General features: G+C 39.0%; 1 protein-coding gene across 1 annotated transcript in view; it reads right to left on the bottom strand.

Annotated features, from left to right (window-relative positions):
• edar (ectodysplasin A receptor) overlaps nt 1-22,193 on the bottom strand; it is a 40,853-nt gene extending 18,660 nt beyond the window's left edge. The window contains exons 1-3 of the mRNA XM_044366835.1: nt 21,755-22,193; nt 8,064-8,129; nt 4,078-4,197 (exon numbers count right to left, since the gene is read on the bottom strand). Of these exons, the coding sequence (XP_044222770.1) occupies nt 4,078-4,197; nt 8,064-8,114 (171 nt within the window). The 5' untranslated portion in view covers nt 8,115-8,129; nt 21,755-22,193. The remainder of the gene's footprint in view (nt 1-4,077; nt 4,198-8,063; nt 8,130-21,754) is intronic.
• Between the last annotated feature and the right edge of the window lie 1,257 nt (nt 22,194-23,450).

Here is a 23,450-nt window from a genome sequence, read left to right as displayed (position 1 = left end):
CCCCAGGGAGCATATTTTTAATGTCGGGCAGCTTTGCCACATTATGCAAGCTGACTTGAACTTCAATACCCTTTTTTTGGCTGGATCACAACAGCAGGGCCACTTTATAATCCCTGAAGTCTGTGACGATGTGTCGATCCATACACTATGTTTAAACGTAGTCTCGATTGATGTTTCCTCACATCACCATCACTTTGGTCAATCAATAAAACTTCGGAAATTGGAAATAAAAGTCTGACTTCAGTGTTCATATTCACGTTAACTAGCATGGAAATCTAATCCAGCTCTGTCAGCCACAATCTGGATACAAGATGCACGTATAAGGGGGTCTTGAACGTCTTCATCACTCTGTGATGTGCCATGTAGCAGTGTCTCTATGTGTGTGGGGGCACATACTTTCTGAAGTCTGTTGTGAGGAGGAACCATATGGTTATCCTATGATTAAAAGGGTGTTGCGCACTTGCAGGGAAAGCTCAGGGGAATAGACGAACACATGAATTACAGGCTTTGGCACCCAGGGGATCACACAGACAGGAGAAAGTGCAAAGAAGCCTCTCATCTCGCTGATCAAACTCCTCTCCCCCTCTCATGTCTCTATCGCTCACAAATGGCTAAATTACTCTTTATGACAGAGCTGTGTGCTTATCAGTCTGAAGCTTCTCGTCGCTGCCTTTGACGCTTGGATCGCTTAGTTTTCAAGTTCAAACACAAGGCGTTGCTGTGGATGCTTAGCATGGTAGATTAGTGAACACAAGACGGAAGGAGAGACTGGAAAGGAAGGAGCAAAAAAAACAAACAAACACAGTGGGACCAATCATGGGATTTTTATGTACTGTGTGCTGGTTTATGGAGCTAAAAGAGGAAGGAAGGAAGATGTTATTATGTTGTGACTATTCCCATCTGAATGAAGGGCAGATGAGACAAAAAGGTAGTCCAGTTTATTTTTTTTGTTTTATTGAGCTTTTATTAAATTATATCATGAAATTCATGTGATTATTCACTCAGATTAGAAAAATTGCAAATGCCTATCAATATATTTTGTTGTAATGTTTATTTATTATTTTTAATATGTTATTATTTTTAATTTGCTTTGCTTGTTTTCTGTATGTAAAGTGTCCATAATGTAAGCTAGCCAGTCAACTAGGGAAAGTTATGAAGTGGCTCTCACTTTTAATATTGAGAAAAAAGTAACAATGTACTTCACTAGCAAGATTTTTCCAAACATGTAAATGTAAAATGTAAAATACATGTAAATTGTAAATGTACTTGTACATGTAAATTGTAAAAAAAAAAATGTAGTTGAGGTAAAATATTTAGGCTCTTGGGTTAAAAAAAATCATATCAAAAAGATGAGCCGGCGCACACCGGTAGCCTACTAGACTGATGCCACATAATATTATAAACTCACTCACAGTTGAGACGTCCAAGTTAAATCTGGGTACAAAGATTTTTTCTTATTCCAATTACTGAATTTCATGGTGATCTAAGGCAAGCAAGCCTTAAAACACATTAGGCCACTTTCATAAACAAGCCTTGAAAGTCTTGGATAGGAAGACACAACAGTATCATCACTATGATATGCTTAGTGCGATTAAGATGTTCATCTTTGAGAATTTCATTTTGGATTCATTTGTTGTTTACAATAACTCACAATACTGCACCTCCACCACTGAAAAGCTTTCTTCAACTTTGCTCAGAGCAAATGATGGGAGCTTCAAAGTCAGCTTCTACGAGAGAGAACGTAAAATCCCTAAAAGATGCACAAGGAATGCAATAAGCTCCCTGACACTTTGAAAACGTGTTAATGTCCATGTCTGATCTCTTAAAATGGATTTTGAGAGATTAACTTGTATTTGTATTAATTGTATTGTTAACAGCTGTGTTTGTGCCTGCCTGCCCAGGGACTGCAGATGGAAAGTACCTAGAAGCTAAACCTGTCACAAATCATTTCTTCTCCTTGTATGAGATTAATACTTTTGTACATTGCCCCTTACAAATAAAAGTAATTAAATTAACTAAATAAAATAGGCACATTGGAATATTTATAGTAATAATTTCTCCATGTTCATTCAGATCAATGCAGCTGTAATTTACCTCGGCTATAGAGAACCAAGAAAATCTGTTCCCTAATGTGAAAGTAAAAATAAAACTACTGCAATCAAGAGAATAGGCTACTTAAAGTATAAAAAGGATGCATGAACGGGGTTTCCCGTAGCCACCCCTGGTTTTGATTTGAACCAGGGACTTTTGTTGCATGTCATTCCCCTCTCTCTCTCTCTGCATGTCCTGTCTGTATCTCTACTGTAACTGTCAAATAAAGGAAAACACCCAACAAAATCTGTAAAGAAAGGATGCATATACCGAATAAATAGAAGAGAGTGACTATAAATCCATCTCTTCACTTCTGTTGGTTGCATCTATCTCTCTTAAGAGGGCGTGGCACCCTGAGGTGCCCACTGAAGCATTTACCTTCACTGTGTTTGCTTTGGCTGTCTGCAGACTGACTGACAGAGGCTAAATCACTACGTGACTACTGCAAGTCATTCACTGTAATGCATGCCTTCACATCGACGTCAGTGAGAGCGATAAACCATAAAGAAATTGTTCATTTGAATTTAGGCACTCTTCACTGTGCAGCAATGTGTGCTCTGGTGTGTGTGCTCTGGTGTGTGTGTGTGTGTGTGTGTGTGTGTATCTGTGCTTATTGTGGGTGGTCTGAGCAAAACAAGGTTAGCTTTTCATGCTAGTCATCAGTTTGGGATGGTTACAGCCTCCACCTCCACATCCCCGACTCCCCTCCCCAAAGTGATGACTATCTTTCCTTAACCAGAAAGTTTTCTTATGCCTCATGATGAAAAACAGGTTCAAATCAAACAAAGTAAAATTCATAACAGTAGGGCTGCAACTAATGATTATTTTCATTATTGATTAATCCGTAGATTATTTTCTCGATTAATCGATTAGTCGTTTGGTCTTTCAAATGTCAGAAAACAGAGAAAAATGTCAATCAATGTTTCTCGAAGCCCAAGATGCAACCTATAATGTCTTGTTTTGTCCCGAACAACAGTCCACAACCCAAAGATATTCAGTTTACTATCATAGAGGACTAAAGACACCAGAAAATATGCACATTTAAAAAGCTGGAACCAGAGAATTTTAACATTTTTTTTCCAAAAGACTAATTGCTTAATTAACTGTTGCAGCTCTGGCAGCAGCAGGACTGAGGTTACTCCATCTTTCCAAAACAAGGTCAGTATAATACTTAATCTCCTTAAAGCCGAGCTCAGACTACAGGAGTTTTGGGCTGATTTAACCCCGATTCACCCCTCCCGACAATCAGAAGAGAAATCTGGTCTGGGACCCTGGTCGGTACCAATGTTCAGCCCAGATAATCTAGTAATGTGAGGGGTTTACACATCCAGTCTTAACCCTCCGGAGCAGCTCTTAGACTGATTGAGGCCGCCCTGATCATTTCAAACATGTTTGATATTTAGGAGTTAGAATCTGGATGATTACGTCACTACTTTCTGAGTAGGACCACAATAGCCAATGAGAGAGAACTGATGGTGTTGCCAAGCAACGGTAAACATTCTAGCCCTTGAGGCTAATGTTAGCTAGCATACTGATGACAGATATTAAAACTGACAGTTGAAATCTCACCTTCAGTTCTCGCTGATGAAACAGACAACCCGCGTTGACCGCGTCTCCCTAACCATTTTTTCATCCCCACTCGTTAAGCCTTCTGCTTTTGTGTTTTCTCACTGCAAAGCATTGTGTTTACATCTGCTTCCCGGTGAGATCATGTGAGGTGGTGCATTGCTCCCCCTGTCATGATAATAATAATATCCTGCAGTGTGTGATGCGCCATTATTTTCAAATCTTGTACTGTGTGCATGTTTAGAGAGAAGAACATCTGTGAAGTTTCTCATGTGCGTGATGCAACCCGAAATCGGTTAGGATTTTAAAACTCCTGTAGTCTGAGCCCAGCTTAAGTGAAAGTGCAACTTTGGGATTCAAATAGAATAATTCCATGAAAAAGTACTTTCAGAAACAAGCACGTGTGTGAGTGTGTCTCACCATGTGTGGCTCTTGTCCTGGCTGGCACTGAGGGCAGGCCTGGCAGCTGTTACTGGTCTGGTTTAAGAACTCATACTCTCCACAGCTGGAATACTCCGCACTCGCAAACATACAACACACCTGGAGGGACAAAGACAGACAGAGACAGAAAGAGAAAGTAAGACTATCACGTTGATAACATGGTGTATGTGTGAAAACAAAAATGACAAATTCACATTAATACAGACACATTCTTATTGCTGACAATTGCTCCCCGTGCAAAGTCTTTAATACTGAGGGTTAAATGCTTTGCTCATGGGCACATGATAAATGATTAAAATAAGGCAATTTAAGTTTCAGTAAGGTAAAGGATTATTATATGAGCACCAAATATGAGTAGAGTTCATATTTGGTATCTAGACACAGAACTTTTTGCTCCCTGCATTCACCGAGCTCAGCACAGACAATGACACCTTTCCCTTTTAATTTGGTAACTCTTACATTGATACATTTCTGTATTTATCAGTTCAGTTTATTATTATAGATATTTATTCATTATATGTATAGCATTTTAAATTTTGTATTATTTGGGATGACATTTACTGTTTTTCTTTAGATTTCTGTATTTGTGTATTTAATTATTTTTATTTCCCGTTCTGCCCAAGACAAGTTCTCAGCAATATCTTAAGTAGTTTTTTTTTTAACTTTCTCTTCAATACTCAAATCTAGACAGGAAAAATTTTGTGCACCAAGATCTGACATCAATAAACACCTCCATGATGCTTTTCTACATAAACAGTCTACAAAAAATAACTAGTCCCCCCCCCCCCACAGTTTTATTAGTGTCATTGAGGAAAACTCTGCAACTCTGCAACATCATTTGAATACCAAGGACACTAAAACTTGAAGCTGATATTGATTTGTACTTGGATCGAATGTCTCTTGAGAAAAAATTTATAATCAGGGTATGATAGGGTAGAATTGAGCAGTTCTGCAATAAATAATGTATGTATTACCAAAATTCATCATCTGCAACAACAGCAGAGATAAATGGCTGCAAACAATAAAGAAAACAAACATCATATCCCGACGCTGAGATTAGTGGAGATCAGTGTTTGCTCTGTGTGTGTGTGTGTGCGTTTAGAGGGGGGGGGGCTTGTGTCATTGTGGCTTACTGTAATAAGTAGCAGCTGGTATTTATGGCTTTACTAGCACACTTTGTGCTTTTCCAAACAAACTAACTGACTTTAAAAAATCATCTGCAGTCCAGAAAAAGGTGGAGGCAAAGTAAACAAGTGCATGACCAATGACTAACTTTCTCCGTCTTTTCTCTATTGTCTTAATAACATCTCTCTCTGTCTTTCTTCTTCCTCTCAACTGTCCTATGACAATAGGCATAACAATGTTTGAATAAACGTACAAATGTGCACTGACTGTGTGTATATATTGTATGTGTTTGGAGGGATATTTGTTTGTCATCTCAGGCCAAATAATCAGTTTGTAATTTTAGACTGGATCTGCACCTGATGTAACCTGAGACGCCAGATGGTTCATTACACTGAACCAGCTGAGAAGTCGTCCATGGAAACTGTTTGGAAAAGGGCAGGCACTTTCCAAAAATACTTGGCAGGTGATTGGATGAACCATCTGTCTATCACCTTCTTCATCAGGTGTTACTCAGCAAGGTAACACCTGATGTACAGTTACGGAAAAATAAAGTCTAACAACAATTAAATGCACTCCACTCACTGATTGCATCTGAACTTGTTTTCATTTAGTACTACAGATGACTCAAAAAGTACCTAAAATTAATTGCTGCATTCTAGACCAATGTTTCCTCTCTGATTGGTCAGAGTCTACAGTATTTAGTTTTGTATTTAAAGTTCAGGGATTCACAGCAAACAGATAAGAATGTTACTATGGGTCAAACTCAAAAAACACTGCATCCTACAATTCCCACGATGCAATTCAACAAGGGCTTTCATGAGACCCTCCCTGCCTCTTAAATGTCCACTTCTTCCAAACCCCACACCTGTAGCTAAGCAACAAACTTTGGAAAACTCCCTTCACGGCCACAGAGAATATTATACAACTGCGTTCACAGGCTGAACTCCTTACAACGAGTAAAGTGCACCTCTTTAACACCTTTAGCCACTTAGTTTGTGACTAATGAGACAAGCCTCCTATAAAAAATTATACAACACATCTCGGCAAGCAGCGTGTGCATAGGCTTCCTCTGACAATTCCTGCAACTTTGCATTGAGCGGCATTTTTTTTTTTTTTTTTGTCATTTAAGACTCCCTGAAACTGCAACAACGATCTCCTCTTCCACATTTTTCCACAACGCAGCTTCACACGTCACTACCTGGCCCCGTATCCCCTATAATGTTTTATACAACACACGGAGCATAATATCAGTAACTGTTCAACAAGAACAGACTGGCCATCGGGAGTACCAGGACGTTTCCAGGTCGACCGCTGCGCAAATTGGCTGCACTAAAAGAAAAGAAAACACCAGAGGGAGACAGATAGAGCTGTAGTGATGAGCCCAGTTGACTGAGCAGACCAGCCTTCCCGTGGTTCTGGGTGGCTGTCATCACCCTTACGTTCGTCTCCCTCCCCTAGCCAATCACGTTCAGTTACCAGGCCCCTTTTCTGTATCTTTTAACATCGCGTTAATTAACTCAGCAAGCTGTGGACTGCTGCTGACTCACTTTAAATGAATAAAAAAACCTAGAAACACAGAAGAAGGACTGAAAATCCCCGTGAAAGAAGCATAAAAAGCTGTTATTGCTAGCTAGTCTGTGTTCACTTAGCAGGATTATGTTATTTATTTCAGTTTTCTGCTCTGGTTAAAGCCACTAAAATGAACTTGTTTGATGCTGTTATTGCTGCTGACCAGTTTGAATTCTAATCTTACACTAATACTAGTAATTAGCAGAGAGTGAATGACTGTACAGAAATTACAATAATGTAATATAATACAAGAAGAACTGCAATAAATACCAGCTAGCTTACTTCCTAATATTCAGTTTTTGTTGATGCTACTTAAGCTGTTTGTGTTGTCAACCTCACAGTTTCACAAACTACAAACCACCACAGAATATTTATAACATTACACAAGGATATAACTATATTATTATCATTAAATAACACCATGCAGGTGTTTCTATTTGCAGGTGGGTTTTGGTGGGCTGGACTGGGTCAGAGGTCACAGGCTGACCTTTATGTCTCTATTCCATCATTGCACTGCTCTACAACACGTTGCCTCCAGAAATGCTGTCTAGATATAAGTGGTTTTTAGAATTTTTGGCAATTTCTATCTAATCCCACCGCTTGGGGGTTTGGTGATTTGACACCACTGACTTAATCCAAGCTTCTTTTTTTTTTCCTTTTTGACTAAGTGCTCCAGTGTCAGCCTGCATGCACACATCATTACTAATGAGAACAAAACAGATGAGGGAGGGAAAGGTGGAGAAGTCTATTGGGAACACTGCCAGTGGGTTTCAACATCAAAACAAGCAGAGAATCTATAGATTCCGGGTCAGATTAAAAAGATATCTGCTCTTTAAAAAAAACTCTAAGGCTGACTAATTGGTGCTGCAGAGTTATGCAAGCCGCTGGCACATAAAACCTCAAGTCTGGATGACGCTGTGCCAAGTGTGGAGTCGATCGTGGCTGCGATCCATACAATTGGAGCAGTAAAGCTTTCAGAGGGCCAATACAAGAAATATGATGATGATTTTGGATTAAAGGTACTACTTTGTAATACTTCATCATATATAAGGAATGACGCAAAAGAGAACAAGAAAAAGCAAAGAGAGGAAACAGGAAGAACGGAGCGAAAGTGGGGAGGGAAAGGAGAAGAATGATTATAAATTAGGCTGGGATGAAAACGAAATGAAGAAAAGAAAAGTTGGTTAAAGAATGAACAAGAGAATTTAAAAAGGAGGACAGAGGGAATCAATCAGGCAGAGAGGAAACAAAGAGAAAGAATAAAAACTTACTAATAACGAGGACAGAAAGACGGACTTCGTCTGACCTCTCCTCTCTGACATTTTTGCGTCTTCTTCCTGGCGGACACACAGAGATAAAAACGGGTCACTCATTCATTGAAAAATAGATTGATACAGTATAAACATTTCTCACATCCAAGCTTCCGTACCAAACTGCATTTAGGAAACTGCAAAGTCATGCATGTAAGCATTATTGGTAACAATAGTGCTGTCAGTGGGCACGTTGTGTGTATGTGTGTGGCCCAGATGAGTTCAGTGTCCTGTTACATCACGTCATCGCCAATAAACATGTAATAATAGCTGCAGAACCGCCCTTGGCATTCCTCTGGCTCATAACTGCGAGCACACATCACTATTGACTTACCTCTGCTTGAATAAAGGTTGGTGATACCACTTAATAACATTTAATTACATGCCTCTCTCTTTGTTATGTCTCTTTCACACTCGGCTAAAGTATTTGTCAAAATCCCAAACCTACTCAAAAAATGCTAATAAAACAGCTCTCGAGTTGAGTTTCACACATGGGGGTGCTAGTAAATTAAAAGGTACTTATACTAGTGTAAAAAACTAGGCTGACAGTGCAATTTTTATTTAAAAAAAAACAACACATTTCTCATTCACTTCACAGCTGCACCAAAAAGATGTTCAAGGTACATTTACAGCTTTAAGAGGCTGAGATGCAATTAGTCTTCTTTTTACCTTCTCTCTCTCTCACACACACACACATAGTGGCTTTGGATCCTCAAATGGGCATTGGGTAAGCAGTCATTAGAAGATTCTGTGTTTGTTTTAGCAACCAAGCTGAAATATTTTTCTCTCCCACCGTCTTAACCACCTTGGCAAGAAAACTACAAGGTTGTAAAAGTATAAAAGCCTTGAAAGTCAGAGAGGAATGTGTCAAAATGTGATTTTCTTCACTGGTTGATACTTGTGATATGATGACGTGTGTTTGGCTGTACTTGATAGCAACACTTCAGTGTGTGAATATTTCTCTCATTAAAGCATGCATGATTGTATATTTGTGCGAATCCGTGTGCATGTGTGGTTATGTGGAACAGCTTGTTTTTTTTTCTTCATACATTTGTCCACAAAATCACTCTTGTGATTGCATTTACTGTGTGTTTGTCCTTTCTTGGTCTGCACTGAACATGCAGCGTGTGTCTCTCAGTGTAAATAATGTCGTCATTGTAATTGGAAAGAGATGTGTTTCTAAGTTGAGTTTGCATAGAAACAATGAGCCCAGAATCACTCATCCAAACAAACAAAACAAATAAGAAATTTCCATTGATTTCAAGGAAAATCAGCCTACAGAGACTGAAAACCCGCCAAAGATTTTCCAAAAGTCTGCAACTACTGTATGTAAAGATCTGTAGATTGGTGGTTGTCCCTTTACCGCTGACTGTCGGAATCAGTACATCCATGAGTGTGTGTGCATGCATGTGTGTGTGTGTGGTGAATGCTGCTTCTGAAACACAACGGCTTCAATAAATGTTGTGGAACTCATGGATGTTAAATTACTCTTTCAATTATTATTTGCTTCTCATCTACAAGTAATTACACGGTCAACATTTTGCACTAACAAACGCCACCAAATCACTGTCAACAAGGCCTGCAGGGAATTAAATGCAGAATCCTTTGATCATGTCATTGAATGGATAAATTCATTTTCTGGCCATTGAGATTCAATAAAAAATTGCTCATTCTGATGAACGCGAACCATGAAAATGAGAATTAGAGATTAACAGCTACACTGAAAACATATCCATATTTATTGCTATTCCCCACCCTTCCAGAGCTAAAATTTATATTCACAGCTAAATAAGATTTTAAGTAATATTTATGTGCATTGGATTAGTAAGTAAGATTGAACTCAAACACTATCAGGGGTGGAGTTTAAGTATGAACCCCCTCCACACATACACACATACTGTAGATATACACAAACACAGCTGTAATTACTGTTATTATGTGCATTTCTCATGGAGTCTCTTTGAGTGTTAATTGCTAGATATAAATGAAAGAAAGATAGAAGTTCAGTGCAGAGAACACAATAAAATATCCACAGACCATAAAACAAAAATACACATTTTTACCATAAATCCAAAACATTTTAACAAGCATCCAGTGAGAACCCTTTACAGTGTGGATGAGTTTTGCTGTACTCACACAATTTACATGTCAAACAAAGAGTATTTATAGGTTTTATAATTTTAGTTTAGTTTAGACCAGGGTTTATGCCTCATCTCCCTCTGTACCAACAATTAGTTACTGATAACCATGAAGGTGATAAGGCCAGATCAGAAAACAAATGCTCCCACACTACAGCTCTGAATTTTGTTTTGATTGATGCGCCCCGAGGTCATATCAGTTCAATTCAACATATTAACAGCTGAACTTTCAACCCACCTGAACTTGTCGGGAGCATGAAAGTGTGTTTGTGTGTGAGAGAGGAAGGAGGCGCCATTATCTGTAATCTAATGTCAAAATCTGTCTGTCTGGCTCTGAACCTCTGATTTCTCTCTTCCATGAATGAAAAACCTTCTGATCTTCAATAATGGCTAATTCCCCAACCCCCAGGGTTTGATCTAGCTTAATTACAACCTCCACACACACAAATACACATACACACACACATATATACACAAAGAGTCGGCTTCTGAGAGCACAATAAGCTTAATTATGCAAGTCCTTGTGGTAACACCACAACCGGTGTGTGCATGTATGTATGTGTGTCTGTGTGTGTGTGTGTGTGTGTGTGTGTGTGTGTGTGTGACTGTGTGTCACTGCTGAAGAGATAAAAAGGTAGATAGCACATTTTTTTCCTAGATGAGGAAATGAAGAACTGCCAAATGGCTCTGGACGCCCTCAAGGCGACTCATTATGGGGTTAAAGTCAGCTATACACTCACACACACACACACACACACACACACACACATACTGCTGTGTTTGAAGACTCCCTGTGTCTTCTGACACTCTTTTCTACCTCTTTCAAGCCTCTCTCTGTCTCTCTAACCCGAGCTCCCTTTGTCGGGGCAGGTCTGAGATGAAAGTCAGCCCGAGTCTTTTGCCCCCTAAGGGTATTAATCTTCTAACGACCACATAATCTCAGATAAATAACCCTTCTGTCTTTAGCTGTATCATTACCAGGTAGAGTATACGCAGCTCGCATAGAGCGGCGTGACACAGCGACCATACTGGGCAGTTCCCAGTATGAACGTGTCAATATAAAGCAGGGTGTTGCTGAGGAAAAGCATTAAGTTCAGTTTCACATCATAAAAGTTTTTTTAAAGGCCTTATTACATTGCACTGTTTGCTAGACTGAACAACTTGTCAACATTTTTGTAGCCTCTCTCCCTCCCTCCCTACCTTCATTAACTCTGTCTTCATCTCTGTTTTTAATTTGGCTGCGTTTGATTGCTCTTTTTGTCAGCAAAGGAAACCCAATATAGAACTCCACATAGCTATGGGCAGACAATTTATTCTGCTTCATTACAAAAATGCACAATAACAAACCCATTGACCTAAAAAATGCATATAACGCAAATTAACAAGACCTTAAAGGACCAGTGTATAAGATTTAGTGGCATCCAGCAGAGCAGACTTGGCAGAAATGGAATATAATATTCATAAGTATGTTTTAATTAGAGTATAATCATCTGAAAATAAGAATGGTCGTGTTTTCGTTACCTTAGAATGAGCCCTTTATATCAACATAGGGAGGGGGTCCTCTTCCATGTAGCCCGCCATGTTGCACCGCCATGTTTCTACAGTAGCCCAGAATGGACAAACAAAACACTGATTCTAGAGAGGACCTTTCGCGTTTCTCGAGTTTGAGGAGTTTTTCCATCATTTGGTTGCAATCTGCAACCTCACCACTAGATGGCACTAAATCTTACACACTAGTCCTTTAAGAAAGACATCAAGGTTCCCTGGCCTACAGGGACAAGTATAATGCCTTAATGTCGCAAAGAATCCAGCGCAGAACTTCAAAGCAGAATTAAGTCTGTATTGATATGGAATGCAGCAAAAAATGGCAAGTCAATTTGATAAAAAGTCATTATGGGGATGGTAAGACCCTGTAGGTGAAAGGAAGGGTTGCCATATGGAAATTCCCATAGATCAACTCATATAAAAAAACATTAAGTAAGCATTTTTTCTTCATTTTTTGGCACTTGGAGGGCATAACTGCCAGTCAGTCTCTTGATATTCATCGTCCTACTGTCATTCTTTGCCCTTTTGTTTTTCTTCTTTGTGGTAATGCTTTAGACATTACAGTACAAGCAATGAAAGCAAGGACAGCCCTAGGTACACTAATCAGTTGTTATGGGTCTTGGTCGACTGATTTTAGTTGATTGATTGTTTTTTTTATGGGTAATGGGCTATTCATCATGTGTCATTACTTGAAAAATAGCAGCACAATGAATAAATAAGCTTTAACGAGCAGCACATTTTTAAAGCATAAGTCTTTAGGAGGTCAATTTCCCCCCTTTTCTCCCCAGAGTTGAATGCCAAATTTCCCCTGCAGTGCAGTCTTTGACGCTGCTAGCTCTACTGTTGGCCTCGCAAGGGCTTGTCGCAAACCACTTATTTGACCATCCAGCGATGACCTTCATTTGATATAACGCATGAAATATTCAGACAGCAACAAACATAATGATAAGATAAAGATAAAGATGGGATAATTCCAGTTTCTAAAACCTTTCAATGGATCTTTGGTACATATTTTCAGTGTTTTGTCCCGCTGTCTTCTGGATTTGGATTCTGTACGCCAGCGTGACCACAATGTAAATAAACCAAATTTACTTTCTTAAACCTCACATCCTCTAAAAAACAGAAATAAGCCTTCTTCAGATAATTATCTGTTCTACATCTGTTTGTTCAAAATAAGTCAGAAACAATATTGTAGGAAAATAAGGTAGATAAAATAATTTCTTCCCTAGAAATGTACACTAAACCAGTTTTAATGGTTTTCACATTTTTTGGTTTGCATGGATCATATAATGTTAACTTAAACACTGATGTCTTTCATGTCTGTCTTCCTGTCTCGCTGATTTCATTAATTTTATTCATTTTATTGACATTCCTCTATATAAAAAAGATAAATAAACCTCCCTTTCTCTCTTTTTCCATATGTCTTCCAACCTTCACTGTATGTCATTCAGTACCATTGCAGATGGATTGTGTGGGAAATGGCTTTTCACCATCAGTGTTTAACCCCATAAAAGATATTCATTACTCTGCTTGATAATGACTTCCTGCCTTATTAAGTAATAGGCCAATCAGTGGCCAGGGAGCCCAGCCAAAAACCAAACCAATGAAGATGAAGGATGGGGTTAGAGGAGGTTTTGCGGGCTCTTCTTTTAATTTCTGATGACAATTAAATCAGCAGCATAAGGATCCTGGTGTTTCTGTTATCCTGGCTTTGGTATTCATACAATGAAAATCTGTTTTACATTTAAAACCTTCTCTTTCTTCTCTTATTTTCCCTTTTCTTTCAACCATACTGCTCTCCCGCCATTTCATCTAATACTTAAAATCTGATGACACATAAATATTCAACTGCTTGTTATACAAGTAAAATTGCACATGGAGTGGATTGCTAATGCTCATATTGTTTGATTGTAGCTGCTGGTAGCTGAAGGTTTTTACCAATATTTGATAGATTTGGTCGTTGTCATGCTGCAAAACAGAAACTAAGAACATTAAAAGGCTTACGTGTACAGTTGTCTAAATGTCTAAACTGACAGACTTTATAAACCAGGCTAATAATCACCACAATTATAACGATTAACATATTCCAGCATATTGTAATTTGAGCGGAAAATGATTTAATTGTTACCTACAGTATAATAAAGTCAGTTTAAGGTCTCATAGACGTTTGCATTCTTTCCATCAAACCTACAATCTGTCAATCATTTTGGCTCCATACATTGGCTAACCAAGACATGAGCCTAACCCTACCATAAACACACTCGCACAGACGTAATCCCTCTGCTTCCAGGCCATAAACAGGTGCCAAACGTAATCAATGCTGCACTACTGAGCTCTAGCCCTAAAACAAAAAGCTGATTATTTTATTCGTTTACAATCCAGGGTGCAATCTGCCAAATCCAAGCAAGATCTCAAACACATGTTGCACACAAACCTTGCATGTTTGTGTGTTTATGTGTCAAATCCTGCTGTTTTCCAGACAAACAATCAGCAAGTGTGTCAGACGCCCCCATCTCTGAGCCCCTGACAGAAGAAGTGATGGTTGTCATTAGTGTCACTTTACATGACACAGATGTCTGTCATTTCACCATCTATAACAAATAGTGTAGATCATTTCCTGTTTCCTTTTTTTTGCAAACTAAATCACAGAGTATACTTTTAAAAACTTCCTCTTTATTAGGCCTGCACATCAGCACAGAGGGTACGATACCTGACTTCACGCCGACCAAACCAAACAGTCACAAATATAAGTTTAGCCTGCAGACAACAAGAGGCAAGAAGGGGGAAACAACAGAAAGTGCCACTATGGAAATTAAAGTCCTCCTCCACTCAAAAATGTGTTTTTCTACTTGTTCCTTCAGTTGGATGTTTGAGCTTCACTGTGCAGAATGATGTATGTGCAGTTTGTCACTAGAAGGCTGTTTTCACATTCATCTGTTGAAAGTGGAAAGTTTCTCTGTGCTCATTGAAAAAACTGTTTTAAGAGCCAGGACGGGCCTACGAGTATGATTTGTGACATCACAAATATTTTGGAGGCCAATCCTGGCTCAATATTCAACTTACATAAATGTGGAAACTTGAAGTGCACAAATACTAAGAATGGACTTTGGAGTAAACAAGGGGACATCTTGTGTCCAGCAGTTAAACTTCAGAAATGAAATATATTTGCACATTCATAGATCCTGGATCTTTTAATGAGGGAGAAGGATTAAATGTAATTTTAAAGATTTTAATGAAATGAAACTTTTTTGTGGAAAAAACATATTAAACACAAATTATTTTTCAAAGTAGAGATTTTTATACATCTTAAGACATGTCTGGAGGGGATCTTTAAATAAAGTGCTGTAACACATTATGAAAGTTAAAGTCTAAGTCCAAGTAATAAAACTTCAACCTTGTGGATTTGTAGATAAAACAAACACCTTTATCAAGTTTCTAGTCTTTCATTAAAACCTGCTTCAGTTCTGGTAAACAACAGTCTAACAAGGAACAATTTTGCATATATTTTTACCTTAACACCAGATAATTATTCCTCTGTATTCATCTACTTTGTTGTGTTTCTGACCGGGGTTTCCACTAGGTTTATGATGAAGGCCTCCAGCAGCTACCACATGAATGAAGTAAATGCTAAACCTATAATCTTCAAGTATGAATTATGAGAATATCATAAGAAAAGAAACCCTTCTTACAATAATCTATAATCATCAAGGAAAGAAAAATCAATACCATATCATTAACTGCACAGCAGCCATAATCATCTACCAATGCTTTTAATATATTTATAATCTGCTTGAAAAGCATCAAAATGCACCTCTGTTCAAGTGCTCTTGTGCCCTGACTTTTAATGATAATTCTAAGTGTATGTTCAAGAAATTGGCAAATCCATTTTCAATCCACTTTTAAGTAATCAAAAGTGCCGCTACCGTCTGTTTTTCTGAAGTGAATTATGAAGAAGTATTGTGCTGCTGGCATTTTGTCTCCTTTCTATGATTTGGAGGCAGCTGGAGAGCAAATAGATGGGCGGCGGCGGAGCTGTCAGTCAAATTAGACCAAACGCTTTCACCTTCAGCTGAATCAGAGTTACTCAGACAGCACTATACTGTTGCAATGTAAATTATTATTGCAATGTACATTTCTGCAAATCAGGCAGCACTACTGACATTTTTGCAACTGTTCACTCCCATTCTCCTTGCTCTCTTCTAGGTTTACGAGTCAGTGCTAAAGGAAGTCAAAGTCAATGAACAGAGCAGCCATCAAGGCTCAGTTATCAAGAACTAAATGAGCCAGAAATAAATAAGTCTAATTTGCAACATGATTACCGTCTAAGTTTGATGTGAAAATAAACCCATGATTAAAGCTCTGGAGACAGACTCAAACCTCAAACAACAGCTGGCCCTCGTCTCCTGACTAAATATCCATTTACTCCAATCCCATCCAAGTGCAGCATCACGGTTTATCAGTGTGAACTGTATTTTCACGGGAATGTCAAAACATGCTGTGTAGCAGTGGAAAATGACTTGACTTGAATTTCCGCAGACAACTCACACTGACTGGGACACACAAAGAGTTCTTGGCTCATATATCATAACACAGTAGAAAACCGTGATTTCACTTAAAAATGCTCCACTAATGTGTAATAACTTTATTTCATTTGAAAACCAAAGATTTTCAAGCAGCAGACAACACCTCAAATTATATTAATGCTGCGTTACCCCTATGGCCAGAACACTAATGACATGCGTGTTTGTGTATGTGCACGTCTGTCTGTGTGTGTGTGTGTGTGTGTGTGTGTGATGTTTCTTCCTCTCTCTTCATCTTTTGATTGCTTTAATTACAGACTTAGTGTCAGCTTCCCACTCAGCGCGCAGGAAAAACAAACTCTAAGGGCACATGAAAAGAAGCAGACACAGGCACACACACACTCTCGTAACACACACCTATCCCAGCTCCAGTCAGTCAGTAGGCTCTTTGATTCTCTGCCTGCCGGTGATCTGTCTTTCATCGTCTCGTCTCCCTGATACCTTGTTCCCCTCTTTAGCTCTGCTGGGGCAGAACATCTCTCTCGTCTTTCTGTCTCCGTCTCTGTTTATTTTGCAGTGGCTGTAGGTGGAAAGCCTAATCTGCAGCCTGGAATTCATCTACATTGCTTCCCTCTAACACCTATAATGAAGGGATTGCAGAACAATACAGTTCTCTCAACTAAGAAGTTATAAATATTAACATAAAAATGTTGTCTGGGATTCTACCAGTTAGAAACAGTTCTCTTGGGAACCATATTTGCATAATTTTAGACAATACAGTGCAGCAAAAAAATTGAGGAATGTAAGAAACATGTCTTTTGAGTAGTACACAAGAATACTGCTACAATTCTGATACAAATGACTTTACTCAAAGAGAGCAACTCTTTAAACATTGTTTTTGAGTGTCTTTTGAGTTTTTATGATTGCTGTTCATACTATAGGTGTGCAATTTCACCCTCTGTGGCTCCTGGGAGTGCTTCGTGTGGGTGTATAATTCTAGTCGTCTAAGCAGCAGTTAGTTATGATGGATGTGGTTGTGTGGTTGGAGGAATCTTCAAAGCACAAATCCTAGTCAATCCATTAAAAAGTAAAGAGTTAAGAATGCAAGCACTTAAAAGGGTTGAAATTTGCAAACGAAAAGAAGGATTCATGCTGGTAATGTTTCTGCCTGTGGAGGGTGACTACCTTTTATGGAGTCCAAAACAGCTTAGTTTCACCTGCCACCCAAAGCAACATGGAGACCAAACGAGTGCAACTACGACATTATCCCTCACCAACCTCCCGCCCACCAATCGCCGCAAGCACCGCAGCTGGTTAGACCGTTCCTCGAAGTGCCACCCAGCACCTGACAATCCAGTATTTGTGTGTCTTATATAAACTATTATTTATCTTATTATAAAGTCAAAGCTGTGAACCACACTACTCAAGACTCACTCAGTACTTTGGTTTTTACACAAAGTAACATATGTAAGGAGCATTCGTATTAACAAATTCCTTCTTTTTGTCACATACGAGTTGTTTAAGAGAACTTCTCACATTAACACATTTTCTTGTGCTTACTTTCACTTGGGGATGAATAAAATTCACAGGTGGTCCAGACCAGACATATGAGTCATGTACAGATAATGTGCCTTTCTCCACTGAGGGAAAAACACTTATTTGATGTCAGAACTATAATGCCTTAATCTGACTGAATTTGGAGTTTAAATATGTTACTGTTGACAAATTAAATTAAGACATAAATCACTAAAATTAACATTAATATTCATTTAATCATTTATCATTTTATTGACATAATTTGGCAGCTAGGATATAGGATCATCCTCTGTCATCCTCTGTTGTAACACCTGACAGTGTGACATCACCTGCTGTATATTATTACCTCACCTGTCTCTGTAAAATCACATCTCTTCAACTGTGTCTCATTTAAGTAATGGACCACTTTGCTTTAGCAAGACATTTTTAGGCATTTTCTAAGTTCACAGCACGGTGCAACACAGATGACACATCGTTGGCAGCTGTATTAATACTTTCTAATTGTTTTGAGTCTTGTAATTCAACTACCAATACTGTTAAATTAGTTAGGTTTTCATCTGATGATTACTGACAGCAGGACGTAAAGCTCCGCTCTGTGAAATCCATCTTTTAACTCTTAGGTGACAGTTTTGTGAATGAAACCTTCCATCAAAAGGAGCAGAACAGGAAGCCTTATATATAGCATTTTGGTGGCATTGCTAATGATCAAATCTCACAAACACCCACCTACCCCATGGTCAGGTGGTATTCATCACGTTAAAACAGGCAATTTGTGACATGTTTGGTGAATCTGACTTGAAACTGTCATATGAACAATCTTCATGGAAAAAAGGACAAGAGGTTTAGGAGAAGACGTTCGAAAACGTTCTTGCATGAGACCCATTAGGTGCCAGATCTCCGTCCGCAGACTGTACAGAAGAAATTGATGATTAACTGAAGTAGGTTCACTATACAGAGAACTTTTAAGCAGACCCAAATTAGACCACAAACCCCAATTTGATTACACTTGGTCCCTAGGGCCTACATGGAGCGGTTTCAACAGTTGATTTAGTATTGCTTTGTAGGACTATCTGTGCATGGGGAAATAATAGTGGTAAGAGTGAAACCTATGATTAGAATTTTTTTTCCTTTTTATGTTGCTTTGCTGGGATTATTGCATGTAAATTAAAATATAATGAAATGCAGCTACTACTCATTTTGGTGGGGACCTCCTGGAAGACCCTCAGGAGGTTCTGGAGATCCACTGCCCTGTTCTCAGCTGGTACCTTGTCTGTTTTGGTGACTCTGTGTTGTAAAGTAGTAATTAGTGACGGAGCCGCAGAAGGAAACAGCCATTTCTTTCATAATTTCAGAACAATGTGCACTGTACACACTATCAGTGTTGAGCATATGTTATGCAGATGCTCAGCATACTGAGAATAACGACTATAGAATTTCACTTTCGAATTATAGCAGGTATTTCATCACTTCATTTCAGGGTAGTCACAGTCAAATTATATGATACTGATAGGTAAAAAGAACCTTACTGATACTTCACTAAATACATCAACACTTTACAATTACAATAACATATACTTAAATATACAGTACTTAAAGAGGATACAACTTGCATATTTCCAGGTCTATCTGTCTGAAATCTCCTCTCCCTGAGAAGTCCTACGTAGGGCTCATTGGGAGGCTACGTAAACAAACAGTAAACAAACTGTTTGATAGGCTACGTAAACAAACTGTGGTAGTCGGATACTGCTTCTTTCTCTCGTTCTTTACTCGAAATATAAACTTCTCAAATGCCCGATTCCAACCTGAAATATGCAAGTGGACAACGTCAACAACCTTAGCAAAGGCTACAGAACGGATGGCCATTTATGGGAATGCACGCACAATCTGACGTCATCACAAGGAAGTAGAGGTAACTTTGCAAAATGGAGCGTTCAGAGCAGGTTGAAGCCCTGGTTTTTGACTTGAAGGCGGCAGTTTTTACATATGTTCATCTCATGTTTTGAAGGTTAAACATAATATAATGCAACAAAATATTTTGTTTGTTTCCAAATGTAACAAAAAGCTTTAAAAAGTAAATATCCCTGTAGAGATGAACATGACACTGACATTTTGGAGTTTATCTTCTATTGGATTACTAGAGTATCCCTCCTATGAATCTAAAAGTCTTACATTCAGGATTACTGCAGTACTTGCATATGGCTCTCGCGCTGGTAAAGCAAACAGTCGTGCCATAAATTAAATGTAGTAACCTAATGAGCTGAAATAACTTCACTTCCATAAGTAAACTCTGAATGACATGTTTGTAGAATTTCTTAGATGTGTGAAGGATTATGAAACATTCGACTCTAACGGGCCTCCTGAGCTCTATAAATTTCTCCATGGGTGGAAATGGATATGCTCTGTGGATTGAAATCAGCTGCGACATCTAACATAAATCATGACCATAACTTTCACAAGAACACACAAGTCTCCTTTTCCTTTCCATCACTCCAAAATAAATCAGCTTCTTTTCTAATACTGAGCAGAATAAAACAACAGAGAGGCGAGTAAGTAAACAACTTATCTATTCAGTCAGTATAGTATAGGATGATCAAGACTACAGGCACTGGCTTTGTTAGTTTTTTTTTTGCCTTCATCCCTTTAATCCTCAAAAACCATATTAACTCCTTTTGAAGATGAGTTACATCTCCCTCCACCCCTCCTCACTGCGTTTCTTCTCTGTGTCTCTTTAGCCTTTCTACCTGTGAACATGAAAGATTCAATGGCAATGGAGACGGACTGTGCTTGGGGGCTGCGAGAGGAGAGACAGATAGAGAGACAGAAAGGGTGAGAGAGAGAGAGAGAGAGGGGAGGGGAGGGGGGGGGGGGGGGGGGGGGGGGGATAGAGACGGATTGATTTCCACCTCCAGCAGCTGCAGTTCAAAGCCAGCCAGCAGACTTCAGAGGCTCGGCAGGACCCGGCATGTCCCCAGCCGGGCCAAGCTGCCTGTCTGCGGGCAGGACTTCCCCCGGGGGCCCCGGGGCCCGGGACAGTCAGGCGGCACCAAGAAAACAATTATGCAGACAGAGGCGTAAGGTGTGCAAGGTCACAAACGCACATGCTCAAACACATGTCGCCAAAAATAAGCTCCCTCACACATGGTAGGGATGGTATTAAAGATTTAGCAGCATTAAAACTATTGGCTAATTAATTACCCAAACCTCCTGTCTGTTCTAATGACATTCATACTAATCAAAATCACCACAAGAGAATGAAGCCAATGTTTAGGTCTGCAGGCTTAAGGTTCAAAAAACAGCCTTGTCACAAAGCATTTCATGCCAGACTCTTAAGTCAGTGATGTGAGAAACAATCTAATTTGTTCTAACCTTGGGCTAAAACCTTTGCAACAACCTGTCACACACACTTCTGCATGTATTTAGGGATATGCTTGTCACACACAGCATATCCCTAACTCAAAAATGCACACTGCATGTAGATGGCAATGATATAAACTGGAAACATATTCTTCCAATCTTATGCACTTGATAACAAACTGTACATCTGCTTTGGATATGATTTGGCTTGTCAACATCAACAAGTCAAACATAAAACTAAGATGTCATTTAAATGTAGAAAAGTTGAGTTTGATGTCACTTTAGCTTATTTTGATTCAAAACTGTCATCATAAACTAAAGTAGATATGAAATATATAATAAATATGTATCTCTTTTGACATGCATCAACAGTATTTCTCCCCTAAAACCTACATTTTCCATTGCAAAAAGAACAACAGTGCACGCTTGTGTATTTTAGGTAAAATCACAGCTAAGTACATGTTTGTTTGCCATAATAAGTGTTGCTCAGGAATTTCCCCGAAGTCTTGCAGCAATCCGTCCTTGCATTCCTGAGAGCGGAGCTGCTAAGACGTCTTACCTGGAGCTCAGAGAGGGGGGCACGCTGGTCTGGTTTCTCCGGGGACGCTGTACTGCGGGGTCAGCTGGCGATCAGTCCTGGTGATCGGTGATCAATCTCTAGCGAGGTGTCGGATAAGCATCGCCGAGGGACTACCGAGTTTTCCACTCCTCACAGTCCAACTTGTGCCTCAGCCTCCACTTTTGGTGCATGTCGGTGTGTCTGCAAGCTCCTCCTTGATGAGAGAAAAAAGTGAGAAGTTTTCTCCGCCCTGATCAGATAAAAGTGTCCCAGGTAGACTCTCGGCGGGGACATTATCAAGCTGCAGGCTACGACTCAACTGCGCCATCTAGTGTTCACAGGCAGGTAGTGGCAAACATGAAAGGTGACTGAAGATTGACCTCCAGTGCAGTGATCGTCATAAGGTAAACAACTACCATGATTATACCATGTTATGCCATGTTACCTTGTTATATTCTGCACTTATGGTGTACCTTCACACTAAAGTATGCAAAAATTCATTTTATTGAACACTTAGACAACAATCTAGATCACAAAAACATAAGTGTTAAAGGTTGGTTTGTTCACAAAACCAGTGTAAACATTTCTAAGACACATATTCACTCATACAGATTGAATATAGACAGCTGCTGCTGTATATATAGTTTTATCTTGTACTATTTTATTTATTGTATATTGTTTGTCCCATACACTGAATCTGCATATATGTACACTCATATATATACATAGTACTGTGCAAATGTTTTAGGCACTTTAGATGTTTAGAATGTTATCCATCACATGATACTATCACTGATCAGCCCCAAACTCATTCTGCAGTATGACAACAACCTCAAACATACAGCCAGAGTCATAAAGAACTATCTTCAGCAACAAGAAGAACAAGGAGTCCTGCAACACATGTTATGGCCCCCACAGAGACCTGATCTCAACATCATGGAGTCAGTCTGGGATTACATGAAGAGACAGAAGCAGCTGAGACAGCCTGAAACCACAGAAGAACTGTGGCAACTTCTCTCAGATGCTTGAAACAACCTACCTGCCAAGAACCTTTTTTTTCTGTTTACTGCACTTTGTTTGATGTTAATTGATTCATAAAAATATTTATTTTTCAAAAGCATCCTCACTTTGGGAGCCCAAGCTTGGATGCATTATGCAGATATACTACTAATAAATTTAAACTTATATTTATTACTTATTATTATACTTATTTATAACAGATACTGTTACTTCTACTGCAATGCTACAGTACTAACAATATTGCCAGTACTCCTACTACTACTTCCACTTCTGTTTCCACTACTACTGGCAATATCACGACTTCGCTTCACTTTAATGGCCACACAACCAGAGTCAATGGAATTTGTTTTCAGTACAGCATGGTGAAAACGCTTAATACATAGTGTCAGCAGCACAACATATAAGCAGACATATAATATACCATGCAGTAAATAATAATCACAATATTCTTATATGGATAGAGAGAAGCTACATTATTCTAGTATTACCATTAGAGTACTCTGTATGAATCCCACACACGCACACACACCTTCAGATGATAAAATGCCTTTTGAAACAGAGGCCATAAATTAGTTTTGAGTGTGTCTGTGTTTGTGTGTGATGTGGATGACTGGTGCCTGTTGTCTGCATTGGACTAAAGCTTGGACTTTAGTCTTCCTCTCCTCCTCCTCCTCCT

Source organism: Thunnus albacares, chromosome 11, assembly GCF_914725855.1.
Source record: "Thunnus albacares chromosome 11, fThuAlb1.1, whole genome shotgun sequence".
NCBI classification, from domain to species: Eukaryota; Metazoa; Chordata; class Actinopteri; order Scombriformes; family Scombridae; genus Thunnus; species Thunnus albacares.
The sequence above is the reverse complement of the archived record's forward strand: the minus strand, read 5'-3'. Positions and strand labels throughout refer to the sequence as shown.